Genomic DNA, 22,886 nt, shown 5'->3' on the forward strand with positions numbered 1-22,886 from the left:
TTTCATTAAATTGGGCATTAATCATGAGAGGTGAAGAGGACTACAGTGTTGATAGGAGATTCCTTAGTCAGAGGAACAGATACAAGATTCTGTGGTCACGCTAGAGATACCCAGATGATAAGTTGCCTCCATGTCTTGGGTCATTTCCATGGCATTCTCAAGGGTGAGGGTGAGCAGTCAGAAGTCTTGGTACATACTGGCACCAATGACATAGATAGACAATGTGAGGAGGTCCTGAAGAGAATTTTTAGGGAGCTAGGTAGAAAGATGAGAAACAGAACCTCTAGGGTAGTAATCTCTGGATTGCTGCCTGTGCCATGTGCCAGTGACGGTAAGAAAAGGATAATTTGGCAACACACACAAGATGCTGGAGGAACCAGCAGGCCAGGCAATATCTATGGAAAAAAGTACAGTTGACGTTTCAGGCTGAAACCCTTCAGCAGGACTGGACAGAAAAAAGGCTGAGGAGTAGATTTGAAAGGTGGGGGGAGGGGAGAGAGAAACGCCAGGTGATAGGTGAAACTTGGAGGGGGAGGGATGAAGCAAAGAGCTAGGAAGTTGATTGGTGACAGAAAGCGGACAAAGCGTAGATGCTCGGTGAAGCGGTCTCCCAATCTATGTCAGGTCTCACCAATTTCTCAAATTTCTAGTAAACACGATTTCTCAAACTTCCAGTAATGCCTCCACACCCCCTCTTCACCATTTCCTATCCTCTTGTCCCTCTCTAATGTTATTTCCTTGCCTGCCCAACACCTCCCTTGAAAGGTGTTCCCCCCACCTTCTTTCTTCCATGTCTTTCTGTCTCTTTCACCAATCACCTTCCTAGCTCTTTGCTTCATCCCTCCCCCTCCAAGTTTCACCTATCACCTGGCATTTCTCTCTTCCCTCCCCCCACCTTTCAAATCTACTCCTCAGCGTTTTTTCTCCAGTCCTTCCGAAGGGTCTGGGTCCAAAACATCGACTGTACTTTTTTCCATAGATGCTGCCTGGCCTGCTGAGTTCCTCCAGCATTCTGTGTGTGTTGCTTGGATTTCCAGCATCTGCAGAAACAATTTTCTCTTGTTTCTGATTTGGCAGGTGAATACATAGTTGAGGAATGGGTGCAGGCTCAGGGTTTCAGATTTATGGATCATTGTGATCTCTTTAGGGTAAGATATGACCTGTACAAAAGGGACCGGTTACACTTGAACCCAAGATGTCCAATGTCCTCGAGGGCAGGTCAACTGGAGTTGTTCGGATGGATTTAAACTAATTTGGCAGTGGGATGGGAACTGGAGTGATAGTGCTGAAGATGAGGTTGTTGGTTTACAAACAGAGGCAATGCATAATGAGACCCCAGCAAGGAGAGGGTGATGATAGGGCAACGTAAAAGGTGGACAAAATCGAAAAGGGTGAATACAGGACCAAAGGTATCACATTAGAATGCTCACTGTATACAGAATAAGGTAGATGGATAAACAAAGAGTGGGAGGTGGAAAGTTTCTTAAATGCATCTATTTTAATGCTAGGAGCATTGTAAGAAAGGTGGATGAGCTTAGAGCATGGATTGATACCTGGAAATATGATGTTGTAGCTATTAGTGAAACGTGGTTGCAGGAGGGGTGTGATTGACAACTAAATATTCCAGGATTTCGTTGCTTCAGGTGTGATAGAATAGGAGGGGCAAGAGGGAGAGATGTTGCATTGCTTGTCAGAGAATATATAACAGCGGTGCTCTGGCAGGATAGATTAGTGGACTCGTCTAAGGAGGCTACTTGGGTGGAACTGAGGAACTGAAGAATGCTGTAGAACAGAGGGATCTAGGAATAATGGTGCATAGTTCCCTGAAGGTGGAAGCTCATGTGGATAGGGTGGTGAAGAGAGCTTTTGGTATGTTGGCCTTTATTAATCAGAGCATTGAGTACAGGAGTTGGGATGTAATGTTGAAATTGTACAAGGCATTGGTGAGGCCAAATTTGGAGTATTGTGTACAGTTCTGGTCACCGAATTATAGGAAAGATGTCAATAAAATTGAGAGAGTACAGAGGAGGTTTACTAAAATGTTGCCTGGGTTTCATCTCCTAAGTTACAGAGAAAGGTTGAACAAGTTAGGTCTTTATTCTTTGGAGCGTAGAAGGTTAAGGGGGGACTTGATAGAGGTGTTTAAAATTATGAGGGGGATTGATAAAGTTGACGTGGATAGGCTTTTTCCATTGAGAGTGGGGAAGATTCAAACAAGAGGACATGAGTTGAGAGTTAAAGGACAAAAGTTTAGGGGTAACATGAGGGGGAACTTCTTTACTCAGAGAGTGGTAGCTGTGTGGAATGAGCTTCCAGCAAAAGTGGTTGAGCCAGGTACGATGTTGTCGTTTAAAGTTAAATTGGATAGATATATGGACAGGAAAGGAATGGAGGGTTATGGGTTGAGTGCAGGTTGGTGGGACTACGTGAGATTAAGAGCTCGGCATGGACTAGAAGGGCCGAGATGGCCTGTTTCCGTGCTGTAATTGTTATATGGTTATATACTTGCAGCACAGTTACAGATTGGCAAGTATGATGTTGTAGTCATTACTAAATCATGGCTGAAAGAAGATTATAGCTGGGAGCTTAATATCCAAGGATGCACATTGTATTGAAAGGACAGGAAGGAAGGCAGTGGGAGTGGCATGGTTCTGTTGGTAAAAAAAATAAAATTAAATCATTAGAAAGAGGTGACATAGGGTCGGAAGGTGTTGAATTGTCGTCAATAAAGCTAAGGAACAGCAAGGATAAAAATACCTTGATGGGAGTTACATACAGATCCCAAACAGTGGTAAGGATGTGGTCTACAAGCTACAACAGGAGATAGAAAATGCGTGCCAAAAGAGCAATGTTACAATATTCATGGGGGATTTCAGTATGCAGGTCGACTTGGAAAATCAAGTTGATGCAGGATTCGAAGGGGGGGAATTTCTGGAATGCCTATGAGATGTTTTTTTTAGAGCAGCTTGTGGTTAAGCCCACTAGAGGATCAGCTATTCTAGATTGGGTGTTGTGCAATAAACCAGAATTGATTAGAGAGCTCAAGGTAAAAGAACCCTTCAGAGCATGTGATCATAATATGATTGCATTCACTCTGAAGTCTGAGAAGGAGAAGCTAAAGTCAGATGTATCAGTATTAGCGTGGAGTAAAGGAAATTACAGCGGCATGAGAGAGGAGTTGGCCGGAATTGATTGGAAAAGAACACTATCAAGGATGATGACAGATCAGCAATGACTGGAGTTTCTGGAAGCAATTTGGAAGGCACAGGATATGTACATCCCAAAGAGGAAGAAATATTCTAAAGGCAAGATGACACAACCATGGCTAACAAGGGAAGTCAACACCAACATAAAAGCCAAAGAGTGGGCATATAATAGAGCAAAAATTAGGGGGAAGTTAGGAGGATTGAGAAGCTTTTAAAAACCAGCAGCAGACAACTAAAGAAGTTATTAAGGTAAAGATGGAATCCAAAAGTAAGCTAACCAATAATATTAAAGAGGATACCAAAAGTTTCTACACATATATAAAGTGTAAGAGAGGTGAGAGTGGATATCAAGCTGCTGGAACACGATGTTGGAGAGGTAGTAATGGGAGACAAGGAAATGGCAGATGAACTTAACAAGTATTTTGCATCAGTCTTCACTGTACGGTGGAATTCCAGATGTGGGTCATGGGTGTGTGAAGTTACTATTACTAGAGAGAAGGTTCTTGGGAAACTGGAAAGCCAATAGGTCACCTGGACCAGATGGTGTACACCCCAAGGTTCTGAAAGAGGTGGCTGAAGAGATTGTGGAGGCATTGGTAATGATCTTTCAAGAACCACTAGATTCTGGAATGGTCCCAGAGCACTGGAAAATTGCAAATGTCACTCCACTCTTCAAGAAGCCAGAGAGGCACAAGAAAGGAAATTATGTCAGTTAGTCTGACCTCAGTGGTTGGGAAGACATTGGAGCCGATTGTTAAGGATGAAGTCTCAGGGTACTTAGAGGCACATGATAAAACAGGCCAGTCAGCATCGTTTCCTCAAGAAAAAAATCTTACCTGACAAATCTGTTGGAATTCTTTGAAGAACTAACAAGCAAGATTGACAAAGGAGAATTGGTTGATGTTCTGTACTTGGATTTTCAGAAGGCCTTCTGCAAGGGGCCACCCATGAGGCTGCTTAACAAGCTACAAACCCATGGTATTACAGGAAAGATTCTAGCGTGGATAAAGCAGTGGCTAATTGCTAGGCGCCAAAGAATAGGAATAAAGGGAGCTTTTGCTGGTTGGCTGCCGGTAAGTAGTGGTGTTCCACAGGGGTCTGTGTTGGGACTGATGTTTTTTACATTATATGTCAATGATTTCGATGATGGGATTGATGGCTTTGTTACAAAATTTGCTGAGTATACAAAGATAGGCGGAGGGGCAGGTAGTTTTGAGGAAATAGGGAGGCTACAGAAGGCCTTAGACTGATTGGAAAAATGGGCAAAGAAATCTCTGATCAATCTCTGCTAAAACTTTGTAACAGCCCTCCAATATTCAAAAGTATGTTAAAAACGTGATTGATATAATTAAGAAAATAAAAATTATTGAATGCTTTAAAGAATTAAACACAGTAATTCACAAAACACTAAAATAATTAAACAATATAGGTACAGAGATATCTTGGCGTCCCCATGCTTTCCTGGAAGTGTTAATGCAAGTCGATAGGATGGTAAGGAAAACATAGGACACGCATGCCTTCTTCGCTGGGAACATAAGAGCTGAAGAAATTGTGCGAAGCAGAGGAACTGTGGACAGCCGGAATCTTTCTCCTGGTGTAGGAATGTCAAATACTGGGAGGCAGAGCTTTAAGGTAAGGGAGGGGAAGTTTAAAGGAAAGGTGCAGGTTGAGTTTTTTTTGCACATGTGCTTGGAATGTGTTGCCGGGGATGGTAGTGGAAGCAGATACAATAATAGCTTTTGGGAGGCTTTTATACAGGCACACGAATAAGCAGGTCAAGAAGGAACATGAATCACCCGCAGACGGTAGGGAGTAGTTTCATTTGGCATCATGCCCAGTACAGTCAACGGGCCTTTTCCTGTGCTGTACTGTCTTATGGAAACTGACAAAACTTACCTACCTTTCTTCACTTTACCCACAAGGCTTGGAATTCCTATTTCGGTGGCTCTACACAAGTCCAGCACTCCTAACGGGGTGGCTCCTCGCTGTATGTCTGCTTTGGAAATGCTTACTATTGTCGGTTCATCTCAGCTACTCATTTCAATTTGCTCTCTCCCAGCGTAGCATCGGAGTCTCACTCTTTGCTCATGAAAAGCACTGCCTCAATGAGTCCATTAGGTGAGTCAAATAAGTCCCTATCAAGGCAGCAGGTTACTGTTTCATTTACACCATCTGGTTGGAAGGCTTGGCTTCGAGAGGAACTCACCTCGATCTACGAGTGAGTGAAAATTCAACGTCAGTCTAAGTATGGGGCCATTCAGCCTCAAACATGACATTCTTAGCTAAATTACCAGGGCAGGGAGACTTGCTCCATCACTTTCTTCCAGCAATGCCTTTTTCTGTCATATTCCACAATAAAGTGACCACTCTGCCTTGCCTGCAGTTCCACAAAATACAGCATTCTGAGGATTTGAGATCATAACAAAAAAATTAAAATCTAATAAAAAATGGAGAGAGGTTTATGAGTAAACCTTAGGATGTGGTTAAACCTTAGGGCACAACACTAGGATGTGGTTAAATTTAAAACTATGCATATCCCAGTTGCACGTTTCAGAATCTGGATGAGCGGCTTGTTTTTCAAAGTTCTAAGTAAATTTTATTTTCGAAGTACATATCTGTCACCATATACAACCTTGAGATTCTTTTTCTTCTGGACATACTCAGCACACCTATAGCATTGTAACTATAACAGGATCAATGAAAGATCAACCGGAGAGCAGAAGGAAACAAACTGTGCAAATACAAATATAAATAAATAGCAATAAATATTGAGAACATGAGATAAAGTGTCCTTAAAATGAGATCATTGGTTGTTGGAACATTTCAATGATGGGGCCAAGTGAGTTTAGTTATCCCTGTTTATTCAAGAGCCTGATGGTTGAGGGGTAGTAGCTGTTCTTATGCTTGGTGGTGCAAGTCCTGAGACTCTTGTGCCTTCTCCCCGATGGCATCTGTGAGAAAAGAGGATCTGGGTGGTGGGGATTGCTGATGGTGGATTGCATCCCAAACCATGACCTAAACACTGATACTTTCCACCTCTGAGAATGCTCCCCTCTATAATGTTTGGGATACAATGCTGGTTCACTGCATCAATAACTTAACATGCCAAGCTACACACAGATGCCGGAGGAAAGGTAGTACCATTCTATTATTTTTTTTACATGCCTTCCGGCCCCCTTATTGTGGGCCAATGTGGCATTTAATGGTTAACCTTACTTTTAATAGGAATGACTTGAAGGCGACCAGATGCAAAAGTAGAACGTATCTGTCATCTGTTTTATCCAATTACAAATCTGAGTGAGCCTAAGTTTTGGCTGACTCGATAAAGAGTTCTGCAGGCCAATATTTCTTGTAATGCAGCCAACCACAGAGCTGACTTGGCGTATTTGATCTCATGATATAACAGCTTGAGAAAGTGCAGCAGTCAAATCCACAAAGACAGTGTTCAATCTTACGTTGAGTAGAATGTGCGTCCAGCTGAAAGCCATCATCAATGAACATTAAGTGCTCTTGGTCTACACTCTCGATATTCATTTAAGAATACATATTTTTTGCACTGCCTCTGGCTCCTGCACTCTCCCTGTCCATATATCACCTCTAGATCAGAATTTTTCATACTTTGGCCGTGTGAAAATGAAAAAATTAGTTTCAAAATCGATCTCAAACTCAGGCAGTCTCCATTATTTTCACTTGAAATTAGAATTATTCTATTACTCAGTTGGTGCCTAATCCATCACTACATAACAGAGCTGATGTAGCTGGCATTAGTGCAGCAAATTATTTAGTTGTCACTTAATTTTCCTGTTTGGCCTGCTTGTGGCAGCTATGAATTCAGCCACCCAGAGACACAAAAATATTCCAGTGTTTTAGGCTTGCTCCTTCCTCCTTAACCCACCATCCCAACATCTTTTTCTCTCCTGCAACAAAGAATCTACTGGAGGAGCCCAGTCTGTTGAGCAGAATCTGTTGGAGGAAAGGAATTGTGGACATTTTGGTTCAAAACCCTGCATCAGACCCCTGAGCACGTCAATACAGCCTGTCTCCAAAGAACCACTCCATCCTGTGTCTTCTTAAGCTCATAAGGTGTTGCTTCATATTTTGCTTGATCTTGCATATGATTCAATCATTTGAGAGCATCTTTTCAGAATCAGAATAAAGTTTATTATCACTGACTTATATGACATATAATTCGTCGTTTTGTGGCACCGATATAATGCAATCAATCCTGAAGTTACCTATCATTAATTTTAACCAGGTCCTTTTTTTCATGCCCTGGTTTAGCAAAATGAAAGCCAAAAGTGCATTAGGAATGAGTTTCCCTTGTTATTCCCCAGTTACTCACTTTGGTTACTATGGCAATTCTCTCCCAAATCCCTGACTTTGGCCAACAGGACAGTCAAGTGCAGAAGATGCATGGAAGCCCTAAGAAACGACAACTGTTGCATTCTGCTACTGATTGGATACAAATACTTGTCAAATATAAACCCTAGACAGATAGTAATTTTCTTTATTCCCATACTTTTTTTGAGAGGTGTACAGCTTTGCTCTGGGCAGTATTCATCACCCATCTCTCTGTGCCATTGAGAAGATGGTGATGCGGTCCTTCTGCTGAAGAAGTGGCATAATGTGGTTGCAGAGGATAAAGTGGATCCAAGATTTAAATCTGATGATAATGCAGAGGACACTGAGATTTCTCAGTTAAGACGGAGCGGGGCCTGGAAGTGACAATGTTCTCATAAGTGTGCTACCCTGGTCTTTCTTGGTGACAGCATTGGGAATTTGGAAGGCAATTCTGGAGAAACTTTAACCAATAAATGCAGGATCACATAACGAAACTCATTCCCAACACGGATTATATTGGAAGAATTCAACAAGTCAGGCAGCATCTGCGGAGGGAAATGTACAGTCAATATTTCAGATGGATAACTTTCACCTGCACCAGTTGAAGGGTCTCGACCTGAGACACTGGCTGCCTACCTCCCTCCAACAGCTGCCTAACATGCTGATTTCTGCATTTGACACTCTAAATTACAGCATCTGCAGTCTCCAGTGTCTTTATCCCCAATACAGTTCAACTCTCAGTTGCCCATCTCATGTTAAACCAGAGCACAAGAAAAGAAATTGGGTTAAATTGGTGTACAACAAACTTTGTATTGGTGACAAGCAGACGTTTCTCAAATACTTGAATCTCAAATCACTTTTAAAAATGAAGCAACATCCATGGAGTTAAGGAAGAAACAAGAGAGAGATGGGGAAGAAGAGAACTAGCTCTCTTTAGTCAGACTTTCAAAGACAGATTGATTGGCTTCCTTGTCCAATGACCATTACAGAGACAAACCCTCATCCCGATGAGGAAATAGGAACCACACACTGCAAATATGAAGTTGGGTTTAACGTACCTGCTCCTGGAGAAGAGGGCTCAAAAACACTGGATGAGTCACTGTATGTATTTGATGCTTGCTCTGACAGCTTCTTTTTGGCACTACCATCGGAAGATTTGTGTGCTTTCTTCTTGTTTTTGATAAGAATCTTGCCCATCATCTCGTGTGGGCTTGGAAGAGGAATGCCTGACTCAAGCTAAAATATAAGAAGGAATGCTAAAACAACTTTTCATCCAAACTTGGTACAGGAGAAATGTCACAATCAAATATTTTATTAAACTCTATATTACTCAGTTATGAGTATGGATTTTTTTTCAGATGAAGTGTATAGGAGTTCCCAACCTCGGGTTCACAGACACCTTGCTTAATGGTATTGGTCCATGGCATAAAAATGGTTGGGAACCCCTGATTTAGTAATTATATAAATTCTTTTTTCACTTCACCTCACACTTTTTTTTGTTATGAACAACACAATGAAGCCTATAAAATATTAAAATGGTTGGTGAAAATGAAGCAGTAAGATTGCCAATTACTTCCTTCTCATCCAAGTCCCATCCCCCAATTTTCATTTTCACATTATTATACCTTCAAAGAGATGTTAATCACCAAGAAGGGTCACTGAGCTGAATAGTTAACTCTGATGCTGCTGTGTGTTTCCAGTGCTTTGTGTTTGTACTTTACAAAGATGAGCACATATGAGACAAATGAGAGGAGATCACATCCATAGACAGGAAAATAACTGGGCAATGAACAAAAGCTCCCTGTACCCTTCACTTACTTTGTTGATAATGTCCTCCCAGAAAACAGTGTGCCCCTGCTCTGTGATGGTGTGGATTATAGAGTTTAGGATGTCAGATAGTGTTATGCAACACTGAGGAAGCACAGCTGACAGCTAGCTTCGGTACCAGCTCCTTTCAATCCTCAGACAGAAAGTTTGCTTTCTTTACACGATTGAGGAGGTGGAGCCATGCCTGAGGATTTAACTTTGATATCAGTGTTCGTTACAATGTTCTGCTGTCCATTCTTTTATCCATGAGGCAGAAAAGACACAGGGAAAATAAACTGTTACTTCGCCATCCTGCCTACATCCATTTAACAGACAGAATGGCTGTCTTTCCTTCACTAGCTTTGGTAATCGGGCGGAGGGCTATGTATCCAGAACACGCACACGGTTCATCTACTTGTGCATAGGGTGTGGATTCAAAGGGAAGCTGGATCTGTCTCCTATTGAGGCTGATATTATTTCATGGAAGGAGGTTGGGCCAGAACCGAATTATTGAATGACCAGCACCTGGGTCATACCCTTCAGAGTTGGAAAGGAATTTCCTGGGTCTTCCTTCCCCATTGGAAAGGACCTTGATCAGGGTGAGGTCAAAGTAGAACAGTCCTGTGTGCTGGACAATGTGGAGATTAAGGAAGAAGAAGTGTTGGATCTTCTTAAAAACATCAAGATTGATAAGCCCCCAGGGCCGGACGTGATATACTCCAGGTTGCTGTGGGAAGTGAGAGAAGAGATCGCTGGAGCAGTAGCTATGATCTCTGAATCCTCTTTGGCTGCAGGGGAGGTGCCGGAGGATTGCAGAATGGCAAATGTAGTTCCCTTGTTTAAAAAAGTTAATAGGGAGAATCTTGGGAACTACAGACTGGTGAGTCTTACGTCGATGGTCTGCAAACTATTGGAAAGGATTCTTAAGAATAGGATCTACGAGCATTTGGAGAAATACAGTCTACTCAAGGATAGTCAATATGGCTTTGTGAAGGGAAGGTCATGCCTCACTAGCCTAATTGAGTTTTTTGAAGAGGTAACAAAAGAAATTGATGAGGGTAGGGCGGTAGATGTGGTCTACATGGATTTTAGCAAGGCGTTTGACCAGGTCCCCCATGAGAGACTCAGCCAGAAAGTCATGAGGCATGGGATCAGTGGAACTTTGGCTGTCTGGATAAAATATTGACTTCCAGGAAGAAAGCAGAGGGTAGTAGTGGAAGGAAAGTATTCTGCCCAGAGGTCGGTGTCTAGTGGAGTGCCGCAAGGATCTGTCCTGGGACCCCTGCTCTTTGTGATTTTTATAAATGATCTGGATGAAGAGGCGGAAGAATAGGTAAGTTTGCGGATGACACGAAGATTGGAGGAGTTGTGGATGGAGCTGTAGGTTGTCGAAGGTTACAAGAGGATATAGACAGGATGCAGAGTTGGGCAGAAAAGTGGCAGATGGAGTTCAATCCGGATAAGTGTGAGGTGATGCATTTTGGAAGGACAAACCAGAAGGCTGAGTACAGGGTTAATGGTCGGTTACTTAAGAGTGTGGATGAACAGAGGGATCTTGGGGTTCAAATCCATACATCCCTCAAGGTCACTGCACAGGTTGATAGGATAGTTAAGAAGGCCTATGGGATGCTAGGCTTCATTAATAGGGAGATTGAGTTCAAGAGTAGAGAGGTCATGTTGCAACTCTACAAATCTCTGGTGAGACCACACTTAGAGTATTGCATTCAGTTCTGGTCACCTCATTATAGGAAGGATGTGGAAGCTATGGAGAGGGTGCAGAGGATATTTACCAGGATATTGCCTGGATTGGAAAACAAGTCTTATGAGGCAAGGTCAGCAGAGCTGGGACTTCTCTCTTTGGAGCGTACAAGGATGAGAGGGGACTTGATAGAGGTCTACAAGATTATGAGAGGCATAGATAGGGTGGATAGCCAGTATCTGTTTCCCAGGGCATGAATAGCAAACACCAGAGGGCATATGTACAAAGTTAAGGGAGGGAAGATTTAGGGGAGACATCATGGGTAAGTTTTTTTACACATTGAGGGTTGTGGGTGCCTGGAATGACTTGCCAGGGATGGTGGTGGAGGCTAAAACATGAGGGGTATTTAAGAGCCTCCTGGACGGGCACATGGATGAAAGAAAAATAGAGGGTTACAGGGTGGTGTGGATTTAGTACTTTCTTTTTTAGGAATATATGGGTCGGCACAACATCGAGGGCCGAAAGGCCTGTACTATGCTGTAGTTTTCTAGTGTCTAGTGTCAGCCTCCGGTCACTTTGGCCTGGCCTATTATTTACTTCGCTTTGGAACTCCTAGGAAATCAGTGGCTTTTGGGTGGGTGGAAGAGTGTGGCTTTATTCATGGAATCACAATCACATGAAATAAACACGGAAAATGCTTGAAACACTCAGCATTTCAGGCAACATCTGTGGAAAGAGGAACATACTTAATGTTCAGAAGGATCTTTGACCTTACTCATTAACCCCGGTTCTCTTTCCTCAGACCTGCTAAATGTTCTCTGCATTTTCTGGTTTTGCTTCAGATTTGAAGCATCAGCAGGCAGTTTGATCTTTACGATTAGGAGGACAGGCTTGATTGCTGATAAAATTTGGTTGAAAATTCAAAGGAAAAATGGGCATGTGATGATGCAAGTGACATAAAAAGACACAAAGATGGGGACACAAAATTCAGAGTGTCCATAATATTAAGATTGGTGCAATATCTGCTTTAAAAGGTTACAGCAGATTCAATTTTTGACAGAGGCAAGCAGTTCATATTTGCGTCTAGGTTGGTTTAATGCCCTAATCCTAGATAAGGGAGTGTTCAGTAAGAGATGATGGACAGATTACTTTGGTAAATATAACATTAACGGCAGATTTTACACCACAAGTTTACCGTGTGAATCTGAGAAATCATAAGAGAAGCCTTTTCCCTTGACTTTGTAATGCAAATTATAGTCTTTTAAATGGTCAGCTACAAAGAAACACTTGCCTTTCATAAGCTTTAATTACAGCGGAACAAAGTCATTGTCTCATATGTTGTTACGGAAAGATTAAACCTTCATTAATCCAAGAGTCAAAAAAGATGAAACAAAAAAGAATGAAAATCAATGATTTTATTAAGCACAAGTCATTAAAATGCAATGAAAAGGAATCATGTACCCACCGGATATTTTTCCAGGTCTTCTATTAGCAACGCATCTCCAAATATTGACCTGCAGTGCTCTGCCATTTTTCCCTGTTGTTTGGGACTAAAAGCACAGAAACACAAATTGTGATGAAGCAATACTAATCAGATCTGAAACATACATAACAAGTGCTCTCTTCTTTTTCAGTTTCTCCTCTCTTTGATGTTTTCAACGTCATCCAACTCTTGCAAACATAAGAAACCCTTAAGCCTCCTTATTGAGTTTTTTTCTCCCCATCTCAACAGTAAGGGAGGAAAGAAATTGACACAAGAAATTCTGCAGATGCTGGAATCTAGAGCAACACACACAAAATGCTGAAGAAACTCAGCAGGTCAGGCAGCATCTATGGAAATGAATAAACAGTTGACATTTCGGGCTGAGTGATGATGTCTCAGGTTGAAACCCTATATTTGGACTGAGAATGCAGAGGCGTGAGATAGATGACCAGCATAAAGAGGGGAAGGGGGAGTGGCGAGAAAGGATTCTGAGCTGACTAGCAGACTGAAGAGGGGTGTGTCGGGCATGTGGCACCAGGTAGAGGAGGTACACAGGGGGTAGAGTTGGAAGCCTGTGGCAGGAGAATGATAGTTGGAGGCAGACAAAGAGGGGGAAAGAAAAAAAGAACAACAGATGGAACAAGGTGGTGGAGCAGAGCGCGAAGATGGGAGAAAACTGCTGGAGGGAGATCAACAGGAACACAAAGCACTACCAGAACCGGATTCCAATAAGTAGAGGTGAGAATGGGAACCATTAGAAGAGAATAACAGTTGTAACCAGATGGAGGATGGCTGGGAAAACTGTGAAGTGATGGAGCCAGCAGAGGGCGGGGACAAAGATGGGTGACAGCAGGCTGGGGCATGGGGACAAATGGGAGCATCAGAAGGAGACGAAGGAGACAAGGGGCTGGGAAAAGAGAAAATAGAAAAAGGTGTGGGAGTGTTCACCTTAAATTGGAAAACTCAATATTCATGCCAATGGGTTGCAGACTACACAGGTGGAATATAAGTTGTACTCCTCCAGTGTGGATTGGGTTTGACTCAGGCCTATTTGCAGCTTTCTCAACCCAGCAACTGCAGTCTCCTGTGTCTCAGCAGTATATGAGCCAGTTGCTCACGGTTCAGTCTGAAAACTCAGAGGAGCGGGAAACGGTAAATACATCTTAGTACACCGTGTCTCCGCGCAACAATACTCCAGCTATGTATGCTTCAAAGCACTGTGAAGGTTCTATGTCACCTGCACATATGTCAAGAAATGCAAGTTGAAGATAAAATTGTATTGATTTATTTGCTTTTCTTTCATATAAATTCCATGAAAGTGAATTTTATTCCTTAGCTCAGATTTTTGGGTAGTAATTTATGAATTCTCTAAGGGAGCGTTTTATTTAACCCAAACAGCATAAAGCAGGGGTTGCCTGCACTTACGAGTCAACATGGTTCTCAAAAGAAAGAATCACTGGATACGGGGATGTCTTGAAAGCACACTCAGCGATAGCTTCAATTACTTCCTACAAGACAAAGAAACAAATTTGTACATTTGCTGCAATCTGTGGAGATAATCTGATTCTCCATTCTACCTGCCAACTTTTCTCCACTCAATAGCTATAGTTGAGTGTCTGCAATATCTTACAAACTTTCTATAACCATTAATTACATCTTAAAATAAAAACAAAATCCTCTGGACTGGACACTTACAGTCTGAATTCCTCACCAAATGATGCACATTGCTTTGAAAGCATTATAATTAATTGGTTTATCATTTCATATTTAGCCATAACTTCACACTAGATTTAAAAGTTTCAATATTCATGACTGAAAGTTGTGAAAGAAGAGATGAAGCGCATTTCAAGTCAAAACTGAAGGAAAAAAAACACAAAGCAGACTTTAAACTCATTCAATTAAGCTTGGCTGCATCAATATACAATGAAATATTCATCCATCTGACAGGGAAGTAGGAAAAACAAATTAAGTACATTCTGGACTTCCTCACTTGCAACTGTGAATTTGGTTCTCCAGAGAGCTGAGGCATCCTACACAAATTCTAAGGGCTTCACTGACAGGTTAATGAGATTTTTTTTACATAATGCAGGACGTGATTTGGGTCTGGATTAGAGGAGGCAGATTCAATTGCAGAGACCTGGATAAGTACCTGAAAGGAAAGATTTACAGGAATATGGAAAGAGAGCAGCACTGGCTCAGACTGATCTGGTATAGCGTGTTGGAGACAATGCAGCTGCATCTTCCATACACCCCCACCAACATCAAACTGTTTTTCAGATACTCCAATACAATAGTCTAGATTTTGTTATAATAATTGCCAGTACACTTGTAATTGTACATGGATAATCTAGTTTTTGGACTGTGAAGTCCTAGGAAACAATCCTTCAATGCTGCAATGAAATCAGCTGAAGATCAATGAGGATCAGTGCAAATGGTGCAATGAAACACGGTTTGTTCTCTGAAGGCAATAGACATATGAGTGGGGTCTACTCTGTGCTTCAATGCTTGCAAGAAAATGGTTAACACTATGGTTAAAAGGGGGGAGATTAAAAATCCAAACTGATCTGAAGGTTTTATCTCACCAAAGTCCTGTAAATTACTTCCTTATACTTGTATTTCAACCTCCCCCCCCCGCCCCCAGTAATTAAAAGCCAGCACATAATCGGCCCTTTAAGAATGTTACATGTGTAAGTGAGATATTCTCTTATTTCTCTAAACATTGTGGAGCATTGATCCAGTTGGGTCAATCACATGGAACAAAATAATTTCCTCTTCCCAGATATCTTTGGTTGGGTAAGAAGAGTGAAAATGTATATAGAAATCCAAGCAATGATTCACTAAGGATCGATATGTCAATAGGAATTCTTTAAACTAATATTTAATATCCCAATTTATGACTAATTAAACAAATTAGGGATAAGGATCAGGTGATGTGTTGTAGCTGCATGATATGGGAGGTGGTGGACCCCATTGTGGTTCCTGATCACCACACCTACAGCAAGTGTTAGTGGCTTGATGAACTCCAGACTCAGACGTGATGACCTCGAATCTGACGCATTAGGGAGGGGGGAGAGTTTCCCGGACACTGTTTCAGGAGGCAGTCACACCTTTTGGATTAACTATTTCAATTTCAGTCTATGGACAGGGACTGAGAGCTGCGAGTGAGGGAGGTAGAGGTTCAAAGAGCTGGAGGAGGCTCTGTCCCTGCGCTTGCACAACAGGCCTGAGATTGTTGCTCTGTGTGAGGACGAGAGGGTGGTCTATAGGAAGGATGAGCAACCGAACCGTGGCACCATGGGGAAGCCATTCCAGAGAGGCGATGAGAAGACAAATGTATTGTAATTGAGGATCGTATAGTCAGGGGAATACACACAATTTTTTTTTATCAGTTAGATCAAGTGTCCTGCAGGCTACACTGTCTACCTGGTGGTGCTGAGGGAATTTAAACAGCTGGGAACTAAATTAAACTGCAGAGCCAAAAAGGTAACAATCTTTAGACTGTTACCCGAGTGACGTGCAAATTAGCGCAGAGTGAATAAGATCAGAGTGTTAAACGTGTGGCTCAAAGACTGGTGTGGGAGAAGTGGGCTTGAATTTGTGGGACATTGGCACCAATATTGGGAAAGGAGACAGCTGTTCCAATGGGACATGCTCTACCTGAACCATAGTGGGACAAGGGTCCTGGCGAATCACATAACCAAGCCTGTAGGTGGAGCTTCGAACTAAATAGTCTGGGGGTGGGTTCAACAGTATGGATAAAGTAAAAAGGAAGAAGAGTACAGGAGAGGTTACTGAAGGCTCTAGAAGAAAGATTAAGACATAAAGTTTATACAGAGTTAAGAATTTGATCAGTCAACATGGAGACAAAATTGAGAAGGGTAGTGAATACAGGATCGAAGGTGTTATATTTGAATGCATATTGTATTAGGTAGATGATTTTGTAATTCAGTTAGAGACTGGCAAGCATGATGTTGTGGGCATCACTAAGTTATGGTTGAAAGAGGATCACAGCTGGGAGCTTAATATCCAAGAATACACATCATATCAAATGGATAGGCAGGTGAGCAGAGGGTTAGATTGGCAAAAAATTGAAATCAAAGCCTTAGAAAGAAGTGACATAAGACCTGGAGTCCTTGTGGGTAGAGTTAGGAAACTGCAGGGCAGAAAAGGACCCTGATGAGAGATACATACAGGCCGCCCAACAATAACCAGGGATACAAATCATAGCGGGAGATCGAAACAGCATGTAAAAAGATTGATGTTACAATGGACATGGGGGAATCTCAATATAACAGATAGACTGGTTAAAGTCAGTTTGGTGCTGGATCCCAAGTGAATCAATGCCCACTATGGGAAAAGCAATTCTGATTAGGTTTTGTGTAATGAACCAGATTTGATTCAGGAGCTTTCGGTAAATGAACCCTTAGATGACAGTGATCATAATATGGTAGAATTCACCCTGCTGTTTGAGAAGGAGACATTAAGATCTGATGTATTAGTATTACAGTGGTGTAAGTGTAAATACACTTGAAAGATGAGCTGGCATGAAAGGTGAACTGGCTAAAGTTGACTAGAAGAGGACACTAGCAGGGATGGCAGTAGAATCAGAATCAGGTTTAATATCACCGGCATGTGCCATGAAATTTGTTAACTTAGCAGCAGCAGTTCAATGCAATACATGATAATATAGAAAGAAAAAAATAAGTAAATCAACTACAGTAAACAGATTAAAAGTAGTGCAAAAGCAGAAATAATATATCACAAAAAAGTGAGGCAGTGTTCATGGGTAATGGCTGGATTTTCTGAAGTAATTCAGAAAATGCATGATCGGTTTATCCCAAAGAAGAAGCATTCGAGTGGGAGGATGAGTAACTGTGGCTGACAAGGAAAGAGAGGGCATACAATAGAGAAAAAATTAGTAGGAGACTAGAGGATTGGGAAGCTTTTAAACCAATAGATGGCAACTAAAAAAAAACAATAAGGCGAAAATACAAAATATGAAGCTAAGTCAGCTATTAAGATTAAAGAGGATACCAAAGATATTTTCAGATATATGGAATAAAAGGGAGATAAGAGTGGACATTGGGCCACTGGAAAATTATGCTGAAGCGATAGTAATGGGAAATAAAGAAATGGCAGACAAACTAAATGAGTATTTTGTATCAGTCTTCAGCGTGGAAAGCAACAGCAACACGCCATAAATCCGAGAGTGTTGGGGGGCAGAAGTGAGTGCAGTTGCTATTACTAAAATTGCAAATTTCACTCCACTCTTTGAGATGGGAGGAAAACAAAAGACAGGCAATAACAGGTTGGTTAACCTGACTTCAGTGGTTGGCAAGTTGTTAAGTATTATTAAGCAATTAAGGATGAGGTTTCAGGGTACTTGGAGGCACACGTAACAAGTTAACAAAGGAAATTTCTAATCCACAGCATTTAATTTTTTTTACATTTACACTTATATTAACACTTGAGCAGTACTGGGCTCCAAATCTAGGAAAGGATCTGCTGGCATTGGAGGGGGTCCGGAGATGGTTTACAAGAATAATTCCAGAAATGAAAAGGTTAAAGTATGAAGAGCATCTGATACAGTAGCCCTGGGCCTGCACTCACTGGAATTTAGAAGAATGAGGGGGGATCTCATTGAAACCTACCAAATATTGAAAGCCCAAGATAAAAAGGACAAAGAGGATGTTTCCAATAATGGGAGTGTCTAGGACCAGAGGGCATAGACTCGGAATAGAACAATATCCTTCAGAACAGAGACAAGGAGGACAGGCTGTGGTGAATCTGTGGAATTCATTGCCACATTCAGCTATGGAGGCCAAGTCATTGGTATATTTAAAGTGAAGGTTGATAGATTCTTGATTAGTAAGGGTGTCAATGGTTACGGGGAGAAGGCAGGAGAATACAGTTGGAAGGGATAATAAGTAAGCTATGATTGAATATTGGGGTAGACTTCATGGGCTGAATGGCCTCATTCTGTTTCTATGTCTTATGTTTTATAGTGTAATGTTCTACTCCAAAATTAGCTCAATTGCCAGCACTGTCAGTCAGAAGAATATCGGTTCAATCTCCACTCCAGTGACAAGGAAAAAATTCTGAGGGTTACCACATGGACAGAGATACTGTCTTGTGCATATGACATTACTGCAACGGCCTGAGTTCTCCACTGAATGCAGAGGATCTTGCCACACTGACAAACATTTAGCTTTCAGGAGTGCACAAGCACTTTGCCTTGTTATTAAATTGTGGCTGTCAGTAGAATCTTGTGGGTTGCAATGTTGCCTATAATATTGCTCACACTTCAAAAGGAACTCCTTGCTATAATGTTTGTTGATACAAGCAGTGACAGGTGTTAACATTAACGCAAATCTTCCTTTTAAAGGTTAAATGTCGTGGATTAGAAATTCCCTTACATTAACCTGTTACACGAGCAGCCTACCTAGTTGTTCAGCTTCCCCCCAGCAAAGCTTGGAAGAGCCTGAGTCCCAGAATACTGTGAGCTTCGGAGTGTCTCACAAGTACATACAAAGGACTTCCCTTTGTCAGGAAAAACAAAGATGGCGAACTGTTATGGCAATAGCAGAAGAGTCAGATGTTATCAGAGGTTGGAGGTGGGGAGGGATAACAGTGTGAAGGGGTGATATTGAGCGGCTTGCAACCAGGAGTTGGTTTACGGTTGCTCCAAGGTCTGATGCTGGTAGGTCCAAAGGCCAAATGCCAAAAAGGAACTGGATGCAGCAGGCAAATTGAAATCTGAATGGACATGATCCACAGTGATTTGGCCCTTTTTGCATTCAGAATTGGCTTGCCCATAGAAGATAGAGGGTAGTGGTCAGTAGGACTTATTCTGGTTGGAGGTCATGACTAGTGGTGTTCTGCAGAGATCTGTACAGGGATGGATATATATGAGTATATGACTGGGATGGAAATGTGAATGGTTGGGTTAGTAACTTTGCAGATGATACAAAGACTGGTGTCATGGTCAGTGTAGAAGTCTGTAAAGGATACGGCTGATTTAGATCGGTTGTAAATATGGGTGGAGGAATAACAGATGGAGCTTAATGCAGTCAAGTGTGGAGTGCTGCATTTCAGAAGATCAAATGTAAAGGGACAGAACACTGTTAACGGCAAGATCCTTAACCGTGTTGATGCACGGAGGGATACTGGCGTCCAAGTCCACCACTCCATGAAAATGGCTGCACAGGTTGATAAGGCGGTAAGAACAGAGCAGGGCATGCTTGTTTTCATTTGTCGACAAATTGAGTTCGGGAGTCAGGAAGTTATGCTGCAGATTTATAAAGCTTTGGTTAGGCTATATCTAAAATATTGCATTCATTTCTGGGTGCCCTATGATATGAAGGATGTGGAGGCTTTAGAAAGGGTGCAGAAATGGGGACACCTCTTTTTCCCTTATTAGGGAAAGAGAAAGCCTGTGGTACGTCGAATTACCGGGTGAACGAGTAGTCTTTGGGGTACTGCAAGTCTGTGTCTTTATTGATGCTTTGCTGCACGCATGAGTGCTCAGTGGAGGGCACTGATGCTTTTTTGCTGGTGGGGGGTGGGGGTATCATTGCCTTGCTCCTGTTGTGCGTGGAAGGGGAGGAACTGGGGGAGGGGACTTTGGGGTTCTAGCACTTAACTATCATTCATTCTTTGGGGCACTCTTCTGTTTTCATGGATGTTTGCAAAGGAAAAGAATTTCAGGATATATATTGTATACATTTCTCTGACATTAAGTGTACCTACTGAACCTATTGAAAAAGTTTATCAGGATGTTGCCTTGATCAGAAGGCATGAGCAAAAAAGAGAGGTTGAACGAACCTGGGGTGTTTTCACTAGAGCAGCTGAGGAAACTGAGGGAAGACCTGATTAATGTTTATAAGATTATGAGATGCATAGATAGTGTAGACAGCTGGTATATCCCACCCCACCCCTCCCCAGAGCTGACATGTCCAATGCTAAATGTTAAAGATGAGAAGAGTTAAGTTCAAAGAAGATATTCAGGGCAAGTTGAGTTGCACAGAGAGCGGTGGATGGGTGCCTGGAATTTGCCATTGGGGTGATAACGGAGGCTAATACGATAGAGGCATTTAAGCGGCTCCTAGATAGGCATGTGAACAGGCAGAGAATGGAGGGATATGGACCTTCTGTAGGCAGAAGGAATTATTTTAACTTGTCACAACATTGTGGGCTGAAGTGCCTGGCTCTGTGCTTTACGTACTGCTCCTTACCTTCAAGGAGATCAAATATCATGGTGAGACTCTAGGTCAGCACTCCACCACTTTGAGCTGCTCAGAACCAGCCTCATGTTTCAGTGGCCCCACCCCAACACTATTTGTAGCAAATGCGTGTGCAACTTAATTTGGTAGAAATGCTGCCAAAGCAAGTATTACCCACAGTCTCTGGCTACTACTAATGTCCGGAAGCAATATAAAACCTCCATCAGGCTGACAGAATTAGTCTTCAGCTTTAATTTAATCACAAAGGGCCTGAAACTTTATATCCTACAGTAGAAGAATGAGGTGTGATCTAATTGAAGCTTATTGAATCTAATTGAATGATGAAAGGCTTTGATAGAATGGATGTGGAGAGGATGTATCCTACGGTGGGGGAGTCTGAGACCAGAGGATACATCTTCAGAATAGAGGGGCATCCTTTTACAATGGAGATAAGGAGGTATTTCCTTAGCCAGAGAGTGGTGAATCTGTGGAATTCATTGTCACAGGCAGCTCTGGAGGCTAAGTCTTTATGTATATTTAAGGCAGAGGTTGATACATTCTTGATTAGACAAGGCATGAAGGGATACAGGGGGAAAGCGGGAGACTGGGGCTGAGAGGAAAAGTAGATCAGCCCATGATGAAATAGCAGAGCAGGCTCGAGCCAATAGGCTGGTCCTGGACTTATTTCCTGGCATAACTTACGTATTACTATTTAACTATTTATGGTTTTATTACTATTTATTATTTATGGTGCAACTGTAACGAAAACCAATTTCCCCCAGGATCAATAAATTATGACTACTACTATGGGCCAAATGTCTTTCTGGTGAATAATTTTGCTTCTCTTTGTATTACACTCTGGTACATTCTTGCCCAATCACTTAACGTATCCATATCCCTTTCTGCCTTCACTGGGTCCACCTCACACTTTTCTCCCCCTTAATTTTCTGTTGATGGTAATTCATCATATTACCACCTCACCTGTGGTAACAACACTGGCTTTTATTAGCTGTGCCCTAAGTGCTCATTGTTATATCTCAGTAGCTACATTATCAAAGTGAAAACATTTGGTATCTGTTAAGCAATCCTCAATTCAATGTAAAATAATTAACCGTGAGAGGGAAAGAGAAAACACAGACTAAAAGGAAACATAATTTAAAATGTTTGAAATAATAATCTGAATGAGTGTGATTCCATATTCTAAAAGTGAATTTCCTGGAGCAGTTGTTCTCCATTAATTCAAAATTACTTGAACTAAAAACCTAATCTTTTGTGAGTATTCAGGGATTGTATGTTAAATCTCTCAACTAAGCCTCTGAAAGCACCTTCCACTGTCTATTTCTAACTGTAAATCTGTGGATGTTCGAACTTGCATACTGCAATGGTCAGCATTGATGACCACATTGCTATTTTTACTGTCTATTTTGGGCCACTGTGAATTTAAGTGTAGCGTCTGTGAAATCACAGGTTTAACCTACAGCCATTGTTAGCAGTCAGTCAAAATTGCAGGTCAAATCACTGGAGTGCTTGCACAAAAGTTTCCATTGACATGCATTATTAAAAACTCATTATTAATATTGTTGACATCTGCCTTTTTAATAAGACATATTGCTCTCTAATTATATTTTTAGATATTAGGAGTGTGGGCTTTGTGCATGAAACACGACAGTGAAGTAAAAGATATGTCATGATCTAAAATGAATGGGAGCTCAAGAATAAGACGCCAAATGACCCAGCACTGCCTCATTTTCTTATCTTCTTCCCTGTTGTGCTGGGTACTTTGATTGCTATTTATATTGGGTGAATAGATATTCAGTGGTCACATAATTCAGCCACCAAATTCTCAGTTCACAATGCCCTTGAAGTGATTACTTTTTTGTTACTTTTCCTCATGTGAGCCTGATTTCAACACTGAAGAGCAGTTTGAATAGGCACATGGATGGCAGGGCTATGGTCCCGGTGCAGGTCGATGGGAGTAGGCAGTTTAAATGGTTCAGTATGGACAAGAAGGGCTGAAGGGTCTGTTTCTGTGCTGTACTTTTCTATAACTCTATATTTCTAAATTTTGAGACGAAGTTGTATCAAAGAAAATAATTAAGGTCTTCACAATTAAAATCATGCACCAAGTT

The 22,886-nt window shown here is 41.7% G+C and overlaps 1 protein-coding gene across 6 annotated transcripts in view; it reads right to left on the minus strand.

The window, feature by feature from the left end:
- Positions 1-22,886, minus strand: part of plcb1 (phospholipase C beta 1) — a 958,218-nt gene that overhangs the window by 171,954 nt on the left and 763,378 nt on the right. For all 6 annotated transcript variants that reach the window (XM_063056185.1, XM_063056184.1, XM_063056187.1 and 3 more), the window contains 3 exons: positions 13,961-14,043; positions 12,518-12,602; positions 8,606-8,783 (listed from right to left, as the gene is read on the minus strand). In XM_063056185.1, the coding sequence (XP_062912255.1) occupies positions 8,606-8,783; positions 12,518-12,602; positions 13,961-14,043 (346 nt within the window). The remainder of the gene's footprint in view (positions 1-8,605; positions 8,784-12,517; positions 12,603-13,960; positions 14,044-22,886) is intronic.

This window comes from Mobula hypostoma, chromosome 8, assembly GCF_963921235.1.
Source record: "Mobula hypostoma chromosome 8, sMobHyp1.1, whole genome shotgun sequence".
Taxonomy (NCBI): domain Eukaryota; kingdom Metazoa; phylum Chordata; class Chondrichthyes; order Myliobatiformes; family Myliobatidae; genus Mobula; species Mobula hypostoma.